This window comes from Antechinus flavipes, chromosome 3 (assembly GCF_016432865.1).
Source record: "Antechinus flavipes isolate AdamAnt ecotype Samford, QLD, Australia chromosome 3, AdamAnt_v2, whole genome shotgun sequence".
Taxonomy (NCBI): domain Eukaryota; kingdom Metazoa; phylum Chordata; class Mammalia; order Dasyuromorphia; family Dasyuridae; genus Antechinus; species Antechinus flavipes.
This window is the reverse complement of record NC_067400.1, coordinates 319,685,687-319,711,255: the sequence shown is the minus strand read 5'-3', so window position 1 is coordinate 319,711,255 and position 25,569 is coordinate 319,685,687. Positions and strand designations below refer to the sequence as shown.

At 34.0% G+C, this 25,569-nt stretch overlaps 1 protein-coding gene across 3 annotated transcripts in view; it reads left to right on the top strand.

Moving 5' to 3' along the window:
* The window catches only part of CCDC14 (coiled-coil domain containing 14), a 40,737-nt gene extending 17,625 nt beyond the window's left edge, over window positions 1–23,112 (top strand). For all 3 annotated transcript variants that reach the window (XM_051985439.1, XM_051985438.1, XM_051985440.1), the window contains 6 exons: window positions 11–518; window positions 1,610–1,751; window positions 11,736–11,818; window positions 18,815–19,033; window positions 19,105–19,237; window positions 21,974–23,112. In XM_051985439.1, coding sequence (XP_051841399.1) covers window positions 11–518; window positions 1,610–1,751; window positions 11,736–11,818; window positions 18,815–19,033; window positions 19,105–19,237; window positions 21,974–22,949 — 2,061 coding nt within the window. In that variant the 3' untranslated portion in view covers window positions 22,950–23,112. The remainder of the gene's footprint in view (window positions 1–10; window positions 519–1,609; window positions 1,752–11,735; window positions 11,819–18,814; window positions 19,034–19,104; window positions 19,238–21,973) is intronic.
* The last annotated feature ends 2,457 nt before the right edge of the window (window positions 23,113–25,569 follow it).

Below are 25,569 nucleotides of genomic sequence, written 5' to 3'. Positions count from 1 at the left end.
CCCCATTTAGGAGACTCAGGCTCCCCAACAAAGTGGAGCAGTGTCTCTAACTTCTACTAATGCTCCAGGTCAAACCATCATCACTAATCTTCAGCACACATCTTGTCTGCCCACTTCTGGGGAAAACAACCCAGCTACTCCAGTTGTTCAGCCTTTAGTCCATAATAATGGAATTCTAGCAGCACAAGGAATATCTGAGCAGTTGGGCAAAGAAATCAATCTATTAAAATGTATCCAGGCTTCCCTGGATCTGTTACATCCTCAGGGAGTAAAAGCACATGAGAAACACCAAAACTCTGACCCAATAGAGCAGTCTACGATCTTGGCCACTGAAGAAGAATTCTCCTCAGTACCTATTTGGGAATCTTTAAGTGATGACGAAATAGCAGCTATGCAAGCCCCAAATTCTGCCAAGTGTTTACCAAAGGCAAAAAGTGCAAGTCCAGAAGAATTATCCCCCAGAATGAGAACACTCAAGTATTTATTGGGAGAACTCAAGGCACTGGTTGCAGAGCAAGGCAGGTGCATCCTTTCTTTTAGAACTTTATTATTCACTGTACTGTACAACATGATACAAAACTAAATGCCTATTTCAGATTGTTGTTAGCATCAGTAATTATTTAAAGTTAGAATATTTAACTCTGAGCAAGATAATATTGGTAGAAATGTGCCATCAAGACAAGATTCTATACAATATCATAAAGACTTTAGTTTTTAAAGAAATTAAACCTTAATATTTGCCTTCATTTCAAATGTTTTAGGACCACATAACATTCAGAATTCCGTGATTCAGCAACAAATGCTTGTTAAGTACCTGTCAGTATTGAATTCCAGGGATGTGTGAACTTTACATTACTCAGTCCAAATAAATGAATCATGTTGGTGACCAATTCTCATACTTTTTCAGTTCATAGATACCATGGGTGATAAATAAATCAGTTGGATAAAAAGGGCAACAGAATTAATGGGAATAATAGTGCTACTTTTGATCATATACCAAGAAGGTGATAAGTCAGAATTTTAAAGGTATAAAGGGCCTTTGAGATCATGTAGAGTAAGCTGTTAATTCATATCAGAAACAAAAGTTGTCATTGTGACATAATTATGACTTGTAGATGAGACTAGTGTAGAGAATCACTAATATAAAGGTAACTATATTTAATCTGACTTATTCAATATAATCATTTATCAAAGGTATAAATGTAAAAAGTTTAGCATAAATTTCCTACTAGACCTTTTTTTTTTTTTCAGGAAATTTTATTGAAAGACTGAAAAAAAGATTGCAAAATAAAAACCCTTGTAAAAATAGGCCCTATTCAATGAACTACCTACCAGAGTTGTTATATCTAAGGTGATTACTAAAGTCAAAATGTATTGAGTGTCATTTCCTTCCTTTTACACTGCTTAATACTTTATAAAAGTTCTAATGGGAGAACGCTCCCATTATATGTAGCGGGGGGAGGCAAGAGGGATGGTAGTTATGGGTAATTAACCCCTGAATAATTGAGTTCTCCTTATATATACCACCAATGTGTATTGTTTGTGAAACATCCCTTTTTAGGGATCAGATATGTATCATATTGCTTTTACTGCTTTACTTCTTTTATAGGGGATTCTGAAATTCAGAGGTTGATTAGAGAAGTGGGAGAGTGCATATCCCTGCTTCCAGAAGTAGCCGAAAATACTAAAATGGAGGGTGAAATAGCTTTAGCTATGCAAACCCTAAGAAGTGAAAATACTCATTTACGCAGGTTAGTGGGTTTCTTTAATTCAGCAAACATTTATTAAATGTTTAACACTAGAGTTGGGAAGGAGGCAGGGAGATTCAAATATGAACACAACATAATTTCTGCCTCAAAGTTCTTAGTACCTAGTAGGGGGGGATAAAATATACACAAGTGATTCTTACCTGTAGTGATTACATGATAAAAAATAAAATATGAATATTCAGATAAAGAAGAAATTCCTTTTGTGGGCATCTGGGAAAGCTCATATTTGAACAGAACTTTGAAAGATAGGTAGAATTTAAACCAAGTGGTAAAGGGGCATTCCAGGGAGAATAATAAGTCTTTTATGATCATACCTCATTTTTTTTTAAATCATTTTTCAAAAAAAAATATTTCTCATCACCTATCTTTCCCTTTAGACTTGGCTCCATATTTTTTTTTTGGCTGCTTCTAAAAATTTAAACAACAAAAACATGTTCAAAAGCCAAATATTTATAATTAATGATGATATTCATCATATAAGTCCTGAGGCTTCTAACTCTGGGATATTCACTGGCTGTCTCCATAACTGGACTTCCCTCTTTTCCACTTTTCCCCTCTTCCCACTCCTGGCTTCCTTTGTGTCTCAGCTAACCCACCTCTGCATAGAGCCTTTCTTAATCCTCCATCTTAGTGCTTCGCTTCTGAGAGTATCTCCATCTTGTCTAGAACATGTTTGTACAGAGTTGCTTGCATGTTGTCTTCCACATTAAACTGAGCTCCTTGAGGGCAAGGATTGGCCTTTGTCTATCTTTTTAATCCCAGTGCTTGGCTCTGGGCCTGGTACTTGATAATTTCATGTTGATTTATTGACTTTACAAGAGAACTGTGGAGTAAGGAAAGAAAACCTAGTCTTCAGATCTACTTCTGCCACCAAAATCTAAAATTCTGGTTGTTAAATATGTGATTTTACTTCTGCAGAGTTCAATTTTCCATCTTTAAAATATAGTTGCATTGTATGTCTCTGAGGTTCTCTTTTATTTTTAGCACTGTATTTGATGAGCTCAGATAATTTCTGGTCCATATTTAAAGTTGACATGAGTAATTAATATGGGTAATTTCCATATGGATAATGGAATATTTGAAGTAATAAAGGACCTGCTTTTTCATCCCCCCAGCCCCCCAAGTTTTTATTTTTTGCAGTTTATGGAAGAGGATAAGTTTGTGAAGTAAAACAAATTACATGTGCTGTTTTGTTACCAATATAATTGACCTGCATCCAGGTTTTTCTGAGCCGTGTAATGGAAAAGAAAACTTTTTTCTGTGTTCATTAGACTTGGGAATTGCATTTAGAATAGGCCAGTTTAAAAACAAAAAGAAAACCTAAGTGTTGAAATTTTTTATTTTTTAACAACAGTTTTTTATGTAAATCCATCTAAAATGGACTGTCTTCCTTTCTTAACTAAATTATACTGAATAGAAGTAACCCTTGTATATGAAATTTCGGACTCTCATTATGAACAGTAGCGATTTCTGCTTTATAGATAAAGCTATAGATATAAAATGGCAGAGCCATACTTGAGATGCTAGAATAAGCATTGATTGTAAGGTGGATATCACTAATTATAATTGTTTTATTCATGAAAGCAGACCTGCAAAAAACTCTCCTTAAAAATAATTCACTAGAAATTTGAGATAAAGCTTATACTAGAAATTTTGTAAACTATTTTTTCTTAACATTTTATGAGAGCAAATCCTCTCATATTGAGTAAAGTAATAAAAATTAGTTTCAAAGGAGCACAAATTCAACCTAGAGAGAGAGAGAGTAGTGTGTGTGTGTGTGTGTGTGTGTGTGTGTTTTCCTGTCATCTTCAAGGACCAGCTAAGTTCCAAGATATTCATCAACAAAAGGCCTGACACCCAAGAATCTTTATAACCCATCTTCTATAACCCTTTAGTTATATCAGTTTAGCCAAAATGCTGTTATTTGAAATGGCTGCCTTTTGGCCAATAACTTCAAAACAGTCTATCATCAGTCTGTTAACAGTTAGATTGTGTTATAACACAAGTTCATCTATACATTGGTGATTTGAAATTTAGAATGTATTTTCTCATGGACATGGATATAATTGAAGTTTAGGTTTCCAGGCCAACCTACAGAGACCCATATTGTAATTGAAATTTTATTAATTTAGGCCCTTAGCCCTTTTGTACTAGGTGGAATGGCCTATAGTGTAAGCCGAGTGATTTTATTTTAGAAACATTACATAGGCTTTAGTGGCAGTGCTTATTCTGTAGTTGGGGAACTGGGCTGAGGATGTCATGAAAGCCACTGTCTTTCCTATTACCAGGCAAGCCTTTGCTTTAACTTAGCTTTAAATAGCCTGAATGTAGATGAAAGCTCTTATTTCCTTAAACTAGTAACTAATAAAGTTAGATAACTTAATATGCAAGGGAATTAAGGAGAAAAAAGTGTGAAAGAAAATAAGGTAACAAAGTTTGAAAAACTAATTTCAAGTAGTTGTGGGGAGAATGTTTTATTTAGTGTTCTCTGATCTTTCTCCTGGTTTGTTTGCATTTCACTGGTAGCTGATCCTTCAGGCTTAAGGAACTCCCCAGTAGGACTGGAAAAAATCTAAGGGACAGATGGCTCAGGGTTCAGCTGATAATATTATCCCTCCATTCCTGGGGTCTGTGGGATCAGAGGTAGTGTGCTGGAGAGCACCTCAGAGGCCATCATGTTCAATTCCCTCATTTTAGAGGTGAGGAAAAGTCATCTGTGATTCTTAACTCCCACACATTCTTAACTGTGCCTCTTGTTTTTAAAAATTGGAAGGGACCTCTTTCTTGTTGTTCAGTCTTTTTCGGTTGTGTCCAACTCATCTCATTTGGGGGTACTAAGGTTGTTGGCCATTTCCTTCTTCATCTCTTTTTACAGATAAGAAGAACTGAGGCAAATAAGGTTAAGTGATTTGCCCAGGATTACCCAGGTAAGAAGTGTCTAAAACTAGATTTGAACTTAAGAAGATGAGTCTTCCTGACTCCAAGCCCTCTGCTTGCTCTACTATATTACCCAGCTGCCAAGGGAGGAATCTTATAGGCCAGCTAAATGAATCCTTTTGTAGCTGACAAAATTGAGATCTAATTTTACCTAGTTATATGACACATAACTAGTAACTTTTTGAGGCCATTAGTACTCATTGCCTTCTTGAATGCGTGCTGAGCCTTCTTTCCCCTACTCCTACATCTGCTATTTTTCTAGCCTCCTCTAATTGCCCTGCTCTTTCAAGTATCAATCAGATTTGCACAATTACTTTTTATCGATGATTTAACCTAGAACCAATGCAAACCATTCAAAATATATTTAAAAATATATAATCATAATATTGGGATATATTGAATATATCAGAATATTGGGAGGCTATTACTTATAAAAATTTTTAAGGGTTTGTTTTTTTTTGCTCCACATTTGGGTTGTTTCCATTATTTTTCATATAGTAGAGTGTTATGTTATACTTAACTACATTAGTCTGTGGATAAAATTTCATATTCTTCAAGAAATAGCAAAAGAGCAGTGATAAGGTAACCAAACAGGCCTGCTGGCCTATATCCCTGTGTCTGTGTTCCCTGCTACACAAAGGGAGTGTTTGGGATTTTTCAGTTGTGTTTTTTTTTTTAAGAGAGTAATAGAATTTCTCAAATATGAGAATCATTTTGGATGTGTTTAATTCATTAACAAACCAATTCTTTTACTTATATAATTAAGTTGTCAGAGAGTAAGTAATTCTGAAACATTCCTAGAGAAGTGTAAAGCACAACATTTTCTTTTAAGTGACATTGCTATATGAACAAAGTATATCTGTATTAAAAGACTGAACTGTCATTAAGCATAAGGCCAGCAACTGTCCTTTTTAAAGAAGAAACAATAGTAAAATATCTGGGTCATTTTTCCCTCTCCTTTTTCCTTCCGTGTTACATATCTGGATTCTAAATTATTTGTGATATAAGAAGGGAAGCAGTTAGTCCCCTGAAGGATGGGGGGGAGGAGATGGTGATGGTGGTTATAGACTGATCTGCTCTTGGACATAGAAGAATGGTGGAACTTTGAAGAGTATAAAATAGTTATGAATAAAAAAAAGAAAAGAAAGCTAACAGTGAGGAAAAGATGAGGAAAGAAACAAAGATGGAAGCGAAGGAATGAAAAAGGGATAATGAAGGAAAAAGGACAGGAATGATAGAAGGAAAAAGAGAAGAGTGAAAATAGAAAAGAAGCTATACATTCATAGAAGACTTGACCGATGTGCTTAGGCAACCAGATAGCCCAGTGGATAGTGCAGTGGATCTGGAATTTAAAAAGACCCAAGTTCAAAATCTACCTTATACATTTACAGCCTGTGTGACCCTGGAGCAAGTCTATTAACTTCTGTCTGCCTCTGTTTCCTCACCTGTAAAATGGGAGCATCTAGTATCACAGTGGACAGACTGCTAGACCTGGAATTGGAGAGACTAATCTTTCTGGGATCAACTCTAGCCTCAGATACTTCTTAATAGTCTGACCCTGGGCAAATCATTTAATCCTGATATCTTGCCTGTAAAAGGAAGTGGCAAGCCACACTAAACAACAAAAGTGGGGGGTAATATCTTCCTTTTCTCCAGGTTATGGTGAAAATAAAATGAGGTGTTTGTGAAGAATTTCGCAAACCTCAAAAGCACTAAAAAAAAAAAAAAAAAAAGTTAAGCCATTAATAGCAATTATCATTAAGACTGGTTAACAGTAAGTTATTTATGTGTTTATATCATATCCTTTAGTTTGAACTTTTAAGACAACTCCCTTTTTAAATATAATTTCTTCATCACAGTTCTCTTGATGTCCTCTCCATATGGAAGTGACCCTATGTTATTAAAAGGCTACGTTAAGCATCTACAATGTGCCAAGCACTGTGCTAAAAAGTATTGGAAAATACAAAAAGATACAGTCCCTGCCCTCAAGGAATTTTAAAGTCTTAATGGGAGAGAGAACATACAAACATATAAATAGAAGAAGTTAGAATAAATAAGAAATAATAAAAAGGGGAAGGCACTGGAATTAAGAGGGGTTTAGGGAAAGCTTTCTTTAGGAGGTGAGACTTTCATTGGGATTTAAAGGAAGTTAGGGAAGGTAGGTAATCAGTAAAGAAAGAAAAGTATCAGGCATTGGGGATAGCCAGGGAAAATACCCAGAGCCAAAAGATAAAGAATAGTCTCAGAAGGTCAGTATGCTTGGATCAAAGAGAACATTTTGGATTGTGAAGTGTGAGAAGATTAGGAAGAGGCGGGGGACTAGGTTATGAGACTTTGTTAAATCAAGCATTTTGTATTTGATCCTTGAGGCAATGGGGGAATATTGGAGTTGATTGAATAGGAATGTCATGAATCAAGCCTGTGCTTTAGGAAAATCACTTTAGTGATTAAATTGAGCATGGGTTGAAGTGGGGAGGGATTTGAGGCAGGTAGCTCCACCAGCAGGTTATTGGAATAATCCAGGAATGAAGTAATGAGGGTCCATACCACAGTAATGGCAATGTAAGAAGAGAGTATGGAGCAAATTCAGAAATCATTAACAACAGATTAATTATAGGGGGTCAGAGATAGTGGGGAATTCAGGAAGGCTCCTTGAGAGCTCCTAAAGTTTACAAGACAACAACAAGATGGTGTTGTCTTCTAGAACCCAGCTTCTTAGACTGGTTTGTGACCATGTGGGGTCTCGTAACTTAATTAACAGTAAATGTTTGATTTGCATGCATATTTAGTGTAATTTGAACCATTTTTGTGACCCAAGGTTACATAAAAATTTCTTAGATAAAAATGGGGGGTACTAATGAAAAAAGTTTAAGAAGCCATGTTTTAGAATAATAGGGACGGAGAGGTAGGAAGATGGGGATGATTTCGGGGAAAGATTCTGTTCTGTTTTGGACATAGTGGATTTAAGAAATCTATTGAATATCCACTTTCGGATGTCGAAAAGGCAGTGAGAGAGCTGTATGGGGCAGACTGGATAAAATTGAGAAATATTCAGCAGAGAGATGGCAATTAAATCCATGGGACCTGAGGAGATCACCAAGGGAAGTGGTATAGAGGAAGAAGAGAAGACCCAAGACACAACTCTTTGGGATATCTATAATTAGAGCTTGGGACCTGGAAGAGAAGACCTCAAATGAGTCTGAAGAGATGTGATCAGATTAGTAGGAAGAAAATCAAGGGAGTCCTGTCCCAAAAACCTGAACTTAGTATCCAGAAGAGATCAACAGGGTCTTAGGCTGCAGAGAGTTTAAAGAAAATGAAGATTGAAGAAAAGGTCATTCATTAGATTTGCAATTATGGAGAGAGCAGTTTTGGTAGAGTGTTAAAATCTGAAACCAGATTGAAAGGGGTTAAGATGAAAGTGAGAGAAAATGTAGGCACTATCCCATTCTTTGGTAATTGATTGGTATGGCACCAAATAAGCCTCAAATTTTTTTCTGTATAATATGACAAAAGGTTTTCAAGGGAAGAAGAGCCATAGGAGATTTAAGGAGAGATTGAATTTTGGAAGAGCCTCTGTAGAATTTGATAGTGAGTTGATAATGAGGAATACAGTTGACTGCCCATTAGTGAGAACCCAATCTGATCGGTTGCATGAATTTTTCCATCTTCATCATCAGTGTGGAAATGAAGATTCCAATGTTGGGAATAATCCAAAATTGGGTTTTGGATGGGCATTATTAGTGTTAGGAAAAGAAGCCCAGGAATTTAGGAAATGACGGTGTAGAGTTTAATTGAACTCCAAGGAGTCAAGATGAGAAGGTTCCAGTGGCTAGTATATAGAGAGGTGATTGGGGAGATAATAAGGCTTAAGGAATTAGAAGTCAGATGTTGATGAAGACTAAGGTTTTGTAATGAACTCTGGGAGAAGTGAAAAGTCAATAGATTATGTTTTGGTAAGGGGATTTTGGGTGTAGAGGTATGTGACCATCTTTGTGTGTAACTGAAATGAGGTGAGTAGGTGGAGGAGCTGAAACCAGAAAGGATTCTTTGTGATACATTGAGGGGTGGGATAGGTCTATTATAATCCTGTCATTGGGGGCTTGGTCTAGCAAAACTAAGAAGTGTTGAGGATTGTCTACTAGATGCTTTGTGTATTTGACCATATCATCTCATTGAAAGAGTTTCTAAGACAATCCAGCTTTGTGATTTGTAGAAGGAATATCCATAAGAATGAAATCACCAGATCTTTATTTAAAGTAATTAATGATTAATAAATGTTAATTCCATTCTGTTTTCATGAAGCTTTTTTGACAGCACAATTTGACATTTATTTTTCTGTGACCTTTGACTCAATTGATAACTGGGAATGAGGGGGAGTGGAAATTGGCTTATCCAAATTACAGATTCCATAGAATCACAAAATTGGTAGGAATCTTAAATATAATGCTGCTCAACCTACCTCACCTCGCTTAAGAATAATACCAGTAATAAAAAGCTTGGCATAGAGAGAAAGCAATGAGATGTTGGGAGAAGGTTTCTTATAAGCATCTATTAAACATAAAAAAAGAAAAATAAAGGAAATTTACCTATAAAATGATCATAAATATCACAATAGTCAGATGACATTTTTTTAATAGTTATATTGCTTTAAAAAGGCTATTTAAAAAAAAAAACAACTAATGTTCAATTGAACATTCTAGAGTAACAAAAATATATTTTGGAGTATAATGGGGAATCCTACAATTCTCCCAAGATGAAAGGAATATTAAAAGAAATTCTATTTTATCCTTGAGGGGGTTGCCTATACATAGAGGAAAAAGGAATGGGGCCTGAATGTTATTTCACAGTTTGAAGGATTGTGTTCCAAATAGGTCTTATTCTGCAGATATAGAAAAACACAAAATATGTCCTTTTCTCTTCCCCTCTTGTACTCTCTAACTTGGTGATCTCATCAGATTCCATGGATTCATTGTCATCTCTGTTCATATATTCTTCGATCTCTTTGAAGCCCTAGCCTTTGACATCCAGGCCTGCATCACCCACTGCTTTTCAATATCTCAAATATCAATACTGTTTCAACATCTCAAAGTGAATATTCCAGCATTTCAAAGTCAGCATGTTCAAAACAATTCATTATCTTTCTCCTGAAATCATCCTCTTTTCCAAATTTCTTCTATTGCTGTTGAGTATATAGTACCATCCTCTTATCACCCAAACTCCCAGTCTCAGTGTTATCTTTGCTACTTCACACTCACTTAACATTCTGTTGTGAAGTTTTGTCATTTCTCCCTTCACAACATCTCTTATATATCCCCTTATTCTCATGGCTACCACCTCAGGTTCTTTTCACCTTTTGTCTGGGGTATTGTAGTTGCTTCCTAATTGGTCTTCTTTCTGGTTTCTCTCATCTCAGCTGCCAAAGAGAGTTTTTTCCTAAAGTGTGGGTCTGACCATGGTATATCTCCTACTCTGTAACCTCAATGGCTTTCAGCATTGATAGAGTACTGACTAGGTGCCTGCCCCTGTTTGGCATTAAGGTTTTTCCAATATGAACAAATAATGTTCAGATGAAGAAATTAAAACCATCTATAGTCATATGAAAAAATGATCTTTATCAGTAGTGATTGGATGCAATAAACAACTCTGAGGTATTGCCTCTCATACCTATCAGATTAGCCAAGATGACAGAAAAAGATGATAAAGGTTGAAGTGGATGTGGGAAAATTGGAACATTAATGCTGTATTGATGGAGTTGTGAAATGATCTAACCATTCTGGAGAGCAATTTGGAATTATGCCCAAAGGGCTATCAAATTGTGCATACCCTTTGATTCAACAGTATCACTACTGTGTATCCCAAAGAGATCATTAAAAAAAAAGAGAAAAAAGGACCCACATGTGCAAAAATGTTTGTGGTATCCCTTTTTGTGGTGGCAAAGAATTGGAAAATAAGTGGATGTCCATCAACTGGGGAATGGCTAAATAAGTTATGACATATGAAAGCAATAGAATGTTATCATTCTATGGAAAATGGTGAACAGGCTGATTTTAATAAGGAAAGATTTACATGAACTGATGCTGATTGAAGCAAACAGAATCAGGAAGACATTGTACACAACAATTAGATTGTGTGATGTTCAACTGTGATTTACTTGACTCTTCTCAACAATTTAGTGATCCAAGGCAATTTCAATAAACTTTAAATGGAAAATGCCATCCTCATCCAGAGAGAAAACTATGGAGACTGAATGTAGATCGTAGTATACTATTTTCACCTTTTTTTCCCCCTCTTTTTTTTCATTGTGGTTTTTCCCTTTTGTTCTGATTTTTTTCTCCCAACATGACTCTTAAGGAAATATGTAAAAAATAAATGTACATGTATAATCTAAAAACTATACATATACATATATAATATATATATGTTATTGTGCTATATAAAATATATATATAATATAATATATATGGATTTTAAATTCTTCCTAGCATGCCCCTTTTTTATATTTTTTTCTTTTCTGTGCTAGTACAACTGCACATGTTTGGTTCTTTACATGTGACTCTCCATCTCCCATCTCTTACCTTTGCAGTCACTGCCTCCCATGTTTGGGAAGTTCTTCCTTCTTATCTTGCCTTCTTATTGCCTCCTTGTTTTCCTCCTTTCAAGCTTCAGCCCAAACATCATCCTTCTGCAGGTCCTGGAATTCTGAGATTCCTTTCTATTCACTGTATACATATATATGTACATCTTAAATGTGTCTCTATATTTACATATGTTTTTGTCTGGTAGAATAGAAGCTCTCTGAGCATAGGAACTATTTTGGCTTTTTGTATCATTATTTAGCATAGTAACAGGTTACCTGAAAGGAGCTTAGTAACAATTTTTTGACTGACTTAGAAGCTAACTCAGATGGACCTGAGTTGATATGTACGATATCTTTTTTGATAAATTCATCAGAGATAGACATTCTGTTAAGCAGCTGTTTTTTATTCATGTTTTTGTTTTGTTTTGTTTTTCCATTATTTCACTTAGGCGATTGAAAGCTATAAGCCAGAGACTCAGAGAACAAGAAAAAATGATGAAGTCATCCGATTCCCTGGATTACAACTTTGAATGTAGGTAGTGTGACATTAAAAAAAAAAAAAATGTATCCAATAATGTATGTCCATCTTTGGATCTTGTAGATAATTAAAAGAATGATACCATGATGAGGAAAAAAATGTGGTAAGTTGGGAGATTGCTTCTTTAGTAGCTCTTCTTGGTGCCTTTAATATGTTTAATTTTAGGGGAAAAATACAAAATAACAAATATAATTTTATAATTATATTCCAAAAATTCAATTGTACATTGAGTACAACACATCCCTTACTCAACAAAAAATTATAGTAAATAAAGCTATGTAAATGTAGAATTTATTAGTGCAATCAGGTGGAATACTGAATAGAATGTCAAACTTGGAATTAGGAAAATCTGAATTCAAATCTTGCTTCACAGATTTAACCAACTGTGTAACTCTGAGCAAGTCACTTAACTAACTACTCTATACTACATCTATAAAATGGGTATAGTAATAGCCCCACAGAGTTGTACAGCTCAAATAAGATAATTCACGTAAAGCATTTTGAAAACATTTTAAGTGCTATATAAATGCTAACTATTACTTCTATTTAAAACAAGAAAACATGTAATTAATGCTAGGAAGATTATCTTTCAAAAGTCATCTGTAGAACTCACTTATACTATCTTACAAATAGATTAAATGAGAATAAACAGTTTTATAAAGTACTTAATGTGCATCAGGTACTGTGCTAAGTACTAGAAATACAAATACAAGGAATGAAAAAATCCCTACTCAAAAGGAGTTTGGGTTCTAATAAAGGAAACAACAATTACATTTTATGCAGAGTGAATATAAAATATACAGTAAGACAAATAAAAATTAGCTGAATACAAAATAGTTTGGAAGAGAGGAAGGAGGAGGATTACACAACAGGGACAGAGGATATTAAGAAAGGCTTTGTGTAAAAGGTGATACCTGAGTTGTATCTTAAAAAGGATTCTGTGAGGTGAAAGTAAGAAGGAGATACATTTTAGCCTTGGGGAATAAACAGTTGAAAGACATAAAAATATTGTTCAAAGGCAACTTTGAAAGACTTCAGAATTCTGATGACTATGATTCCAAAGGACTCACGATAAAGAATGCTTTCCATCTCTTGACACTTTGAAAAGGTGATGAACTGAGGGTACAGAATGAGATATATTGTTTTGAACATGGCCATTGAGAAAAAGTTCTGATTTTCCCTCATGAGAGGGAGAGAAGATGATTTTTTTTTTCCATTGAAAAAAGATTTTGTTTTTAAAAAAAAGAAAAATAGATTGGGGCCAGATTTAAAAGTTAAATAGAGAAGTTTCTTTTTTTTCTCAGAGGCAGTAGGAAGCCACTGAAGTTGATTAAAAGATCTACATTTAAGGAAAATCAATTGGGCAGCACTGCAAAGAATAAATTGAAGAAAGGAGAAAGTTGAAAATAGAGAGATCAATTAAGGAGACTTTCATCTAGGCAAGGGACTGAACTAAGATGTAGTTATGAGAACAAATAAGTGATAACATTGAAGAGAACATTTATCTAAATCAGGGATGAGGAACATCTGGCCCACAGGTCATATAAAGCCTATGAAATCATTTGCTAAGGCAATTTGCAGGCGATGATGAGCTTTGAAAGCTAGGTACAACAATCTTCCACTGCTTGAGTATCATAAGTTGAAAATTTTGTTTGGCTTGCAAATGATGTTATAGATATCCAAAAGACCCTTAGCTGAAAAAAGATTGCCCACTCTAAGAAGCATGCCATTCTATTTCTTTTGTCTTTTTCCTTTTTTTTTTTTTTTGTTTGTTTGTTTATTGAAAGTTTTAGTTTTGATTTGTTTTTTTAAAGAAAGTTTTTTGAAACAAAAAAGTAAATCCCATTTCTTGTATTTCCTTCTCTTTCTTCAATGAAGAAAGGAAATCTGATTGACAAACACTTACTCTTATTTATGAATAATAATTATTTAAGTTTTACAATTATCTAAGTCTCACATCAAAGTTATGGGTCCCCTTCTCTTGGGGCTAGATCTGTAACACTAGATATCAGATGGTAAAATGCCCTTCAGACCAAGGGGCCTGAAAACATGTTCTCAAAAGTTGTTGAGGCCTAATAACTCAAAATTTCCATTTAGGGAAATTCCTTTTAGAAATAATAAGTATTTCATTGGATCCCCATATGTAGAATCTCATGGGCCTGTGCAAACAAAAGAAACATATACAAAAGTTTTATGTTTGAGCCATAAATATTAAAACAGTCCAAAAATCTGAATATCTGCTATTTACAGTGATTGAGAATTTCACATTCTGATTTTTATATTGGAATCTAGAGGACCTGAATTCAAATATGGCCTCAGATACTACTTAACTAGCCATGTGATCTTGGGCAAATCCCTTGATTGCCTTTCAAAAAATGAAAAGCCAAACTCTTAAATTTAATTTATCAGGTTAAATATTACATGTAACTTTAAACACAAGATATTTTAGAAATAGTTCCTATTTCTAAGAACTTGCTTAGCAGGCTTTTAATGGTGTAATAGATAAACTGGAATTGAGATTAGAAAACCTGAGTTTCAGTCCTGACTCTGACACACACTTGCTCTGTGACCATTGACCTTACTTCATCTCTCAGTGCCCAAAGTAGTTCTGTTAAGACTATTAAGTTACAAACAGGTTGCTGATCTGAACACAGTTGGGGAGGAGAATGTTCATTACTAGCAGTTCATTATTAGCATCACACCAGTGAACTCAGAGAACTAACTGAACAAAACATTTTTTCATTGCCTACAGTTATTTAGCTGGCCCTAATAACCATTTCTGTTCTTTCATTTTTTTAATAGTAAACACAAATTCCTTTATTTTATCTAGCAATGATTAAATTCTTATTGTGTCTGATTTAGAGCTCCAGAATATAATAAGGAAAAATGTGTTGTTTTTTCCCCCATTAATAGTATTTTTTTCCCAATTACATGGAAAGATAATTTTCACCATTCATTTTTGTAAGATTTTGAGTTCCAAATTTTTTCTTCCTCCCCAAAAAAACTTAAATAAAAAAAAGTCTGATACAAGCTACACATGTGCATTCATTTTAAATATATTTTCATATTTAGTTATGTTATGAAAGAAAAATCAGTACAAAAAAGGGAAAATGAGGAAGAAAAGGTAAAAATCGTATGCTTTTTGATGTTCATTCAATCTCCTTAATTCTTTTTTTGGATGTGGATGGCATTTTCCATTCTGTTGGAATTGTCTTAGATCACCGCATTGCTAAGAAGAGCTAACTTTATTAAAGGTGATCATCTCACAATGTTGTTCTTACTATGTACAATATGGTTCTGCTCGCTTCACTCAACATCAGTTCATGTAAGTCTTTCCAAGCTATTTTGAAATTAACCTGCTCATCATCTAAAACAATTATATTCCATTACTTTCATGTACCGCATTTTGTTCACCCATTCCCCAATTTATGGGTATCCACTGAATTTCCACTACAAAAAGAACTGCTACAAACATTTTTGCATATGTGGACCCTTTTCTCTCCTTTATGATTTCCTTGGGAATACAGGCCCAGTAATGGCATTACTAGGTCAAAGGGTATTCACAGTTTTATAGTTCTCTGGTTATGTATAATTATAGTTCCAAATTGCTCTCTAGAATACTTGTCTGAACTCTGATCTTGATGCACACTCTTCTACCTTTGCATTTGTGCTCACTATTCCCTTTGTTTCAAGGCTTAACCTTCAAGACCTAACTCTAATATCACCTCAATGAACCAATTAATAACTTTGCTTTTTCTGGAAGTGACACTTCCCCCTTCATAAATTCTTCCTGCCTATTTGAGTTTTCCTATATATTTATCACATTCTTGTTTGAATTACAATTTTTTGCATATATGTCTTTTTACTAGATCATAAATTCTTATATGTCTTTTACTAGATTATAAATTCTTTAAGGACAGAATCTCACACACACACACAGTATCTTTCTATCAAGAACCTTACTAGTTTGTAGAGGTCTAGTTAGTATAAAAAGTTTTGGAAAAGGCTGTTATTTATTTTTTCATGTAGTCAGTAAAGCCTGAATCTCAGGTTTTGAAAGAAGAGAATTGACTTCAGTTTATAGGTAATGCAATCCCAGTATTCTAATAGTAATAATCATCCATGTATGTCTTGGATATATTGATGAGGTGTAAATATTTCATATGATTCTCCTCCGTCCTAAAAAACACCTGAAAAACATCCTCCAAAAGAAAAAAAAACAATCCAGAAAATATAGTGGATGTTGGGTGACAACTAAACATTATATAATTATATATTTGTTTTATATACATACATACACATATTATACACATGGTATGTAGTTGAAAAGGAATATTATCATATCTTGAGAAACAACAGATTTTTAACATCAGAGAACTATTGGACTGCTACAATAAAGTAAATGAAAAAAGCTAAACAGAAACTAGGCATTGACCCACACTCAATACCCTATACCAAGATAAAGTCAAAATGTTTTCATGATTTAAACATAAAGAATGATATTATAAGCAAGTTAGAAGAACAAAGAATATTCTACCTCTCAGATCTGTGTAGAAGGAAGGAATTTGTGGCCAAAAAAGAGCTAGAGTACATTATGGAATACAAAATAGATAATTTTGATCATATTAAGTTAAAAAGTTTTTATACAAACAAAACCAGTGCAAGGAGACAAAATTAGAAGGGAAACAATAAACTGGGGGAAAAATTTTACCTTCAAGGGTTCTGACAAAGGCCTCATTTCTAGAATATAGAGAGAATTGACTCAAATTTATAAGAATTCAAATCATTCTCCAATTAATAAATGATCAAAGAATATGAATGGACAATTTTAAGATGAAATTAAAACCATTTTTAATCAAAAAATGCTCTAAATCATTGTTTGGAGAAATGAAAATTAAGACAACAGTGAGATACCACTATACATCTCTCAGTAAGATGACAGGAAAAGATAATGAATGTTAGAGGGAATGGGGGGGAAACTGGAATACTAATTCATTATTGGTATTGTGAACTGATCCAACAATTCTGGAGAGCAATTTGGAACTATGCTCAAAGGGCTATCAAAATGTGCATAGCACATTTGACCCAGCAGCGTCTCCACTGGGTCTGTGTCCCAAAAAGATCATAAAAAAGGGAAAAGCACCCACATGTGCAAAATTGATTGTGGCAGCCCTTTTTGTAGTAGCAAGAACTGGAAGCTGAGTGGATTCCCATCAGTTGGAGAATTGCTGAATAAGTTATGGTATATGAATGTTTTGGAATATTATTGTTCTATAAGAAATGATCAGCAAGTGATTTCAGAGAAACTTGGAGAGACTTACAGGAACTGATGCTAAGTGAAGTGAGTGGAACCAAGAGAACATTGTCCACAGTGACATTTAGACTATGCCATGATTAATTCTGATGGACAAGGCTTTTTTCAACAGCAAGGGGATTCAGCCCAGTTCCAATGATCTTGTGATGAAGAGATTCATCTTCATCCAGAGAGAGGACTATGAAGACTGAATGGTGGATCACAACATAGTATTGTCACTTCTTTTTGTTATTGTTTACTTTGTATTTTCTCTCCTTTTTTTCCTTTTTGATCTGATTTTTCTTGTTCAGCATGATAATTGTTTTGAAAATAGACAGCTTTAATTTAAAAAAAAAATAAAAGAAATCAACAACTAAAAACAAAAAAGCCAAACAGTGAGTTTCTTATAATAACCAATTTTGAGAAGAGATAGAAAAATCTATTTTCAAACACTGATACTTTTTGATCCAGGGATCCCACTACTAGACTTTATTCCAGAATGTTCAAAGACAGAAAAGAAACATGTACAAAATACTTAAGGCAACGGTTTTTGTTATATCAAAGAACAGGAAACAAAATGGATAACCATCTGTTGGAGAACAGCTGAACAATGTAGTATATGAATATAATAGGATACATAATCTGTGAAGACATAAGTAGATACGTAATATATTATTTTCTGTTGTATACAGAAATGTTTGTCATTCATTGAGGTTTGTCATGTTTATAATAAAGGTGAATGTTGAAAATTATCTTCATATGTTTTGAAAATAAACAGCTTTAATTAAAAAAAAAAGAAAACAAAAAGGAATCAACAACCTTGTTTTGTTTGTTGAGGTTTGTCATGTTTATAATAAAGAAAATTTTTAAAGAAAGTCACTTCTTTTTTGGTGAAGGGATGGAGGAGTACAGTGACCTTTGCTGTCATACTGTTATTAATTGCTTTTACTTAATTGTTTTTCTTTGTTACAAGAGAAGCCTCAATGGAATATGGGAATATATGTAGAAAGGCTGTGGAGTTAAAACAAGTCTTCAATATACTTTTTTTCAGTATTCCTTTTTTTTGGGGGGAAAGGGGCAAAGAATCCTTTTTTTAAATTAGCTTTTTTTGCAATAATGATCGGAAACAAAGCAGATACCTAGTGATTGAAGAATAGCTAAACAAATTGTGGTACAAGAATATAGCAAAATATTTTTTATGTGATAAGAAAAAGTAAACCATACCAGGAAAATAGCCACAAACAACCATAATAATGTTAGACCTCGATGGTATTAGTTTACAGAGTTGTTAGGTTTATTTTTGTTTTAATCTTTGTTATGAGGAAAAATGAACAAGTTGGTGTGTGAGAGTAATGTTTTCAGAACTAACTGAATTTGATATCAAAAAAAAAGTTATCAAATGGAAGAATAAGGACATAGGAGTTTTCCTTTAACCAAAAATAGCCTCCCCCTTCAATTTATTACTTTTTAGTTAAGAAAATAAAACATCACTTTTTAAATGTATTAAATATTCACTGGTAATAGAAAAAACACCTGATTTTTTTTCTGATGTTTTTCATTATATGTGGAATTTACAGAGTATAAAGTTAGCAGGATGAAAATTTTACATTTTACTTATTTTTTCTTTTGAATCTCTGCCTGTATGTATGTGTAACTTCAAGCTTTAGAAGCAAATTTTGATCTCTTTATCTTAACAGTAATTTCTACACAGTCACTCAATATGTCCCTGCAAACCCAATTGAAGGAATCATTGAGGAATCAGAAGTTACTGAAGAGCAAGAATGACAAACTCTTAAAGGTGGTTGAAAACCAGAGAGAAGAGTATAAGAAGTATGTCAAGCTGTTTCAAGAGAAAGATAAAAAACTATTTGAAAATAAAAAGCACTTTGAGATGGAGATTGCAAAGATTAAAATTGGTGTGTATTTGAACTGTAGTTAATGATCATATTTCTGTTAAAATAAAAACTAAAATGCTTTTACATTTTAGAATTGGAGGAAGCCTTGGCCAATGTGAAGACCTACCAGTTTAAGCTAGAAACATCTAGGAAAGAAAATAAAATCTTGGATGTAACATTAAACCAGCGTGAAGCTGAAATCACCCGTCTAAAAGAACTAACCAGGTAATCTTCACTCCCATTATAATAACATAGTAGTTGTCATGTCTGTTTAATTATCTTATCAAAAGTTAAGAGTTAAAAGAATCTCGAAGCCTGACACTTTGATACCTACAGCATATCTTAAAACTGTCCCCAGCATCTTTCTGTCATTCAATTCAGTGGGTTTTATTTTCTTCTCCTTCTACTGCTTATAGACTATCCAAAGTTACTGCTTCTGATATTATTTGCTTTGTACTTTTTTATGTATTGTCATCAAGAAAAGGAGTGAGATTTCCTTGATCTGTTGTTGAGGAATCCTTACTATAAGGAATACTTACTCTGCCTGTTCATTCCTGAGAAATTTCCTTTCCTATAATGATAACTAGTAAAAGTCTTTAATGACAGCCTTGTTTTTAATTCCTACTTAATGACTTTTCTTTTCACTAGAACTACCATGACAATCTCATCCATGACATGGGGTGACACATCCTCTCTTTTCTCACTCCATCCCCAGCTGTAGTCAACTTTTAGAACTTTAAGATATCTCAATTGGGAGAATATTTTTCTTGGGTTTTTAAAAATACTTCTTCAAAAGGAGATTCCAGAGCTTGTCTTATTAACCTTCCCCAGTATTTAATAATCTTTTGTTCTTTGCTTTTCAAGACATCTACAGCATGGTTCCTAGGTAACGTTAATTTGATTAAAATGAACTTTTTAATGACTAGGAGACTTGCAGATTTGCTTAGGCACAAGTACCCATAGGATTTGGCATATTTCCACAAATAATTACCAATTATACTATGCACACAGTTTTTAACATTTTGGGGGGTCAGAGAGGTTTTCTTGTTTTTGAGTCTAGATTTAGGCATACTAGGTTTAAACTCATGCTAATCCCAAAGGTGTCAATGACTTCATGGTGTCATTTTTGGTAACAGCCTTTGAGTCTACAAATAGTTTTGTTTTTTTTAAAGTTTGTTTCCTGAAACTGGCCCCTGGTTTTTAAAAACAGTGGTGGTCAGGATTGATTTGGGTTTTTTGGGTTTGTTTTTGTTTTACTTAGAAACTAAGAGGCACTGAAAATAAACAAAACAACCTCAAATAAATGTCCAAGCACCCCCCCCCCTTCAGTTTCTTGGCCCTTATCCACCCCTGTGGTCAGAACTGTCCTAACCTATAGATAATAACTCCAAATGTTTTTTGTGAATATCCTTCACCTTTTTGTCTGAAACTAATAGGTGAGTATTGACAAATGTCACAAGCTTTAAATTATTTCATTCACTCTTAATGCTGCATAAACTTTTAAATGATTGCAGTTATCATGATCACTCTTTTTAAATTTTAATTTAATTTGTGGCTTATCCACAAATTATCCCAAAATGAGTAAGAAATGGGCATCAATAAGAGAAAGTATATGAACTGTACCTGGTGGTCCATAGTTACATTGTAATAATAACTTCTAATAAGTAGTCTGGAAGAAAAATATCAATTGGCTTATTAAGGAAATAGCTTTTCTCCCCCTAGACTACCACCATTTTGTTGTTTTAAACTTAAAAATTTATGACTTTTTACATAATATTTTGAAAAAATAGGAATAATATCTTCATTGGAATTAAAGACTTTTTAAATAGACTTTTTGACTTAATTTTAGCGTAATTATTAATACTTTGCACATTAGGAGCTTTACTATCCATTAAGTTACATATCCACAAATTATTTTTGATGATAGGGTTGTGCCCTGCTCTTTTCCTTAAACTTAAGTTTGTAAAATTATAATTTCCTGGTGCTTGATGACTAGTAGGAAATATATTATATAATATTAATATAACATAAAATGTTTTGAGTAAACATAGTGACAGTAGAAAACCCCCAACCTTGTGTGGAAGATTCTTTAAAGATATGCTTTCAATTTATTTACATTATTTTATTAACCATTTGAGGTTAGGAGAGCAAAAAAGTTGCTCTTACTACTTAAAAATTAATCAGAAATAAAGAAAAAAATTTATAAAATTATAATGTAAACCAAGTGGAAATTTAAATAAGATTGATTTACAAAATACTTTTCTAAGAATCTGTTTCTTAAAACCAGATTCATCTTCATATAAGCCCTAAAAGTTAGGATGTTCTAATAATAATCACTAGAGAGTAATATATTTTGTATATATATTTCTAATGGAAGGAAATAACTTTCTGTTTGAGATGCCATGAAAAAACAGTAGCATCTTAGAAATGAAAACCACCTTTGGATCTTCTAGCTCAATCCCTGCCTAAATTATGCCTCCTACTTCCTGTATTTTAGCCTAGTTTGCAATTACAATCTAGGCCAAATTTGGACCTGAGTTCAAATCCCATTTTGTGCTTCTGTTTCCTCATCTATAAAAGGAGAAAATTGAACTGTGTATGATGTCTGAGTCCTTCCAGCTCTAAATAGATAGATATATATTTCAATGAATTTACATTTTACAAGAGATTATTTTGGTGAATCTCTTCTTACATGAAAATATTACAATTGAAGTTGTATTGTCATAAAGTCATTTGCTTTCTCCTGCAAGATTGAAAACATTCTAGAAAATCACTGCTTTCCTTAATATTTTTTAAGCTCTGCAGGTAAGTTGAAGTATCTGGGCCAAATTATTCCATGTGGTCCAGATTAAACCTAAACCATCTGTGACATTTTAATCAAAGTGGAAGTGAGCTATTATTGGAGGAAAAATATACATTGACTAGGAAAAATAACTTCATATACCACATTTCTTCCAACAGAACTTTGCAGAACAATATGGCACAACTCCTCACAGACCTCAGTATGGACCATGTTCTCTATAAGCCTGAGAAAATATTTACCAGATCCCTTCTAGACATTCATGAAAAACATCTACAGCGTAAACAGTCTCTACCTCAGTTTTCCATGGGTTACCTTAAAAAGTTAGAAAACGACCAAATTTTCACTCGCTCAGAGTCACCATTTTTAAAAGAAGATCGAAATGGGGGAGTGCCAGATGTGTCCTATGAAAATTTCCTAAATCCTGACTGTAAACACAAATCCCCAGGTTCACCTAATGAATTAGACCTTGAGACTTCTCCTTATCATTCAAAGATACTTTCAGAAGTAGAGAGTGAGACAGACACATTAATAGATGATGAATCCAGACTAAATGATGAGACAATTTACCTCCCATTTGCTATAAGCTCTTCTAAAAAGAAATCTACCCCTGAAAGAAAAAGTCCGTTGCCACAGAATAATGTCTCTAAATTATCTGGCAACAATGGAATTCCTGGTTCTGAAAAACAAAATGAGCTTCTTAAGCCAACTTCTTTATTTGTGTCCTCAGAAGATGCAAAGGCTAATTTTGAAAAGTTCCCAAATACATCTTCTCTGAAGAGGGAAACAGAAGTTGCATCTGAAAAGATAAGGGCAGTTAATGTGGAAGATGAGCAACTCCTAATGAAAATAAAGGAGGTAATCAGTAAGATCCCTAATGACTTTATGGACAAGTCTTCAGTTCATCGTCATACTTTGGCATGTCAAACTGCCACTTCTATGATGAAAAACAATACTCTCTGTGACTACAGCTTTTTAAATTCTGATCTGATGTCAAGAATGTCTGACTGGAGTGTGTCTTCCCTCTCTTCATTCACTTCACGTGATGAACAGGATTTCAGAAATGATCTTGCAGCATTGGATGCCAACATAACTAGGCTACAAAAAACTTTACAGACTGGCCTGCTGAAGAAATGAATCTAAAACAAAACTGAGTGTGTCTATTCTTCATTCGTTACAGAATATTTTGATACTTTGTGCTCTGTTTTTGGAGTGGCTTATAATGAGTGTTTTATGTTAGTTTAAATTATGGGTGATTTAACTTATTAGTGGAATAAACTAAATTTATTATTGCATTAAATTGACACTATGAAATTTGTGAAATCTATCATCTTGAAGAATTAAAATTTTAGGGAACAAGTATCCTAATTTGGAGAGATTTGTAAATTGTGTTCAGCATTTAATTATTAAATGATTAAATTCAAATATTCCCATATGATTTGGGTAAAGTTAGTGCTATCAGAAAAATGAGAACTGAAGAATTTCCACTGGACTTGGTAAATGTCATTGTGACTATTAAGAATATATTTTCAGTCATAGTGTTAAGCTTTTGAGGAAATGGTATTAAGTCTGTAAGTTTGGCAGGGGAATGGAAATAAGATTGTCCTCATGGGGAAATAGGTAATGATTCTTCCATCCTTCAGATGTTAAACACCATATGTGTAAAATTACTTGCCTTCTTAAAATACGTGTAACAGGTTGAACTACCTCTCTTAAATGTTCCAGGGGTTAATGTCTCACATTTGATTGTTCCTGCATTATTCCCTAGAATCTTGTCTGAGAGCTCCAAAGTCAATACCAAAAGAGGAGATAGACTGCCTGGATCTATGTCACTAATGAAGAATGAATAGACAAGGTGCCAGCCACCTTACTGACTTATCACAGCGTGAGAAAGTAGCTTAAAGGGAAAAGCTCAGCTGACTAGGATTTAAGTAATATGATATGAAATTGAAATTGGGCCACAGGTTACTAAAGGAAACAAGGGTTGTGGAAGGAAAGAAAAAGTCTGCCCAAAGGGCAAATTGAGGAGGAAAGTAAAATCCTAGGAATGATGGTCAAAAGCTTTATTTCATGTTCTTTCATTCATGGCTATCAAGTTGTATGAGCTCCTTTTTGTTCAGTCTAATCAAGAGTTACTTGTTCTGTAACATAAGAGAGAAGGCAGAATATTGAGTAAAAGAGGCACAGTAACACAAAAGACAGCTGAAAACCAGATAGGGTAGGTTATTAGCAGAGGAGAGGGGATTGCATGTAAACTTCCTGAGGAAGGTCACAGTTATCACTGAGTAGTTAGGTGAAGGAATATTCTAAAATGAAATATATGTGGCTATCAAGAATGGAAAAGGGAAGCATAGGTAGGCAGGAAAAGAGAAGCCAAAAGTGATGGAGCAAGAGAAGAAAAATAAACCTTAGATATAATTAAAGAAGTTAATCTTTTGAGAGTTCCTGTCTCCTGTGCACCATCACCATTCCCTGTGCCATCTCTATATGTACGTACTTCTATAATCTTGCTCCATACCAAACTTTTTACTAAGATGTCATTTGGATAAGATCTGATTCCATATAAAGAATTTATATGTTACATGGCATCAAGGTTTTCAAAACCTTTTACACTATCTTATTTGATTACGTTTTAATAGAACAACCCCTTAATCCAAAATCATGAATGATTACATTTCAGATATCATGAATACATTGAAGGATGGACCTTTGCATTCCTTAAATTATGTCACATAGGAATCCCAGCACATAAAGATATATGTAAGGTTAGTCTGGAAAAAGCTGGGAGAAAGGAAAAGAGAACATGAGTTTTATGGAATATGAATTTAACCTATTTTTCATAAGCTTGGCCCATTAAGTATAATGGAATTTGAGGTTCTCTTGATTTAAATTGGTTGTTCATAGACAGCATTATGGTTTTTTGACTCCATCCTATACAACTAACAGGGCTGGTTGCTTTTAGTCAGGATATGAGGTCTGAACTCCCCCTGCTGGCTAGACTTCAGTACTTTGCAATCTATGCACCAAATGGGATATTGAATAATCCACATAAAAATAACATTTTTTATGGATTGATTATCCAGTTTGTAGATTAATTAGGTCTCTGAGTCTTCATCTAGAGTTTTTATATATTCGATCCCTTCTCATTTCCACTAATATAGACCCCTCTATCACCAGCTGTTATAATATTGGAATAGTGTCCTAATGGATCTTCTATACTGCTCTATATCCCATATCCCTGGAGGACTTGACTCACTTAATTTCAGAACTCCTGCCCTGGGACTGAGTTACCTTGATTGGTGAGAGTACAAACATCAGCTATGTCAGTTATATTTGGTTGTCTCAGATCGTGCTATACATTCCATCCAGCTATCCCTAACTTGCCATTTACTGTCTCCTTGTTAGCATTCCTTTTTCCCTTCTTGATCTAGGTGCAATAAATCAAAGCAATTCTATCTCTCTACAACTCCCTTCTGCTCACCATTCTCCTAAAAAGTAAATTCCTTGGAGAGGCTGTCTTGTTCACCTCTATTTGCTTGCATTTATATCTTTGTTGCTTAGCCTAGTATCTTGAAAATAAGTGCTTAGTAAATGCTCTATGTCCTCTGTCTCTCTGTCTTTATTTTTCTTTCTTCTGCTAGGCTGAGTTGCTTACCATAACAGATACTGTGCTTTTCCATTTGATAGTTCAGTTGTGAGACATCCTCACAACAATGTGCCTATAAAGCTTGGATGCTGGCTATAACAGTCTAAATTT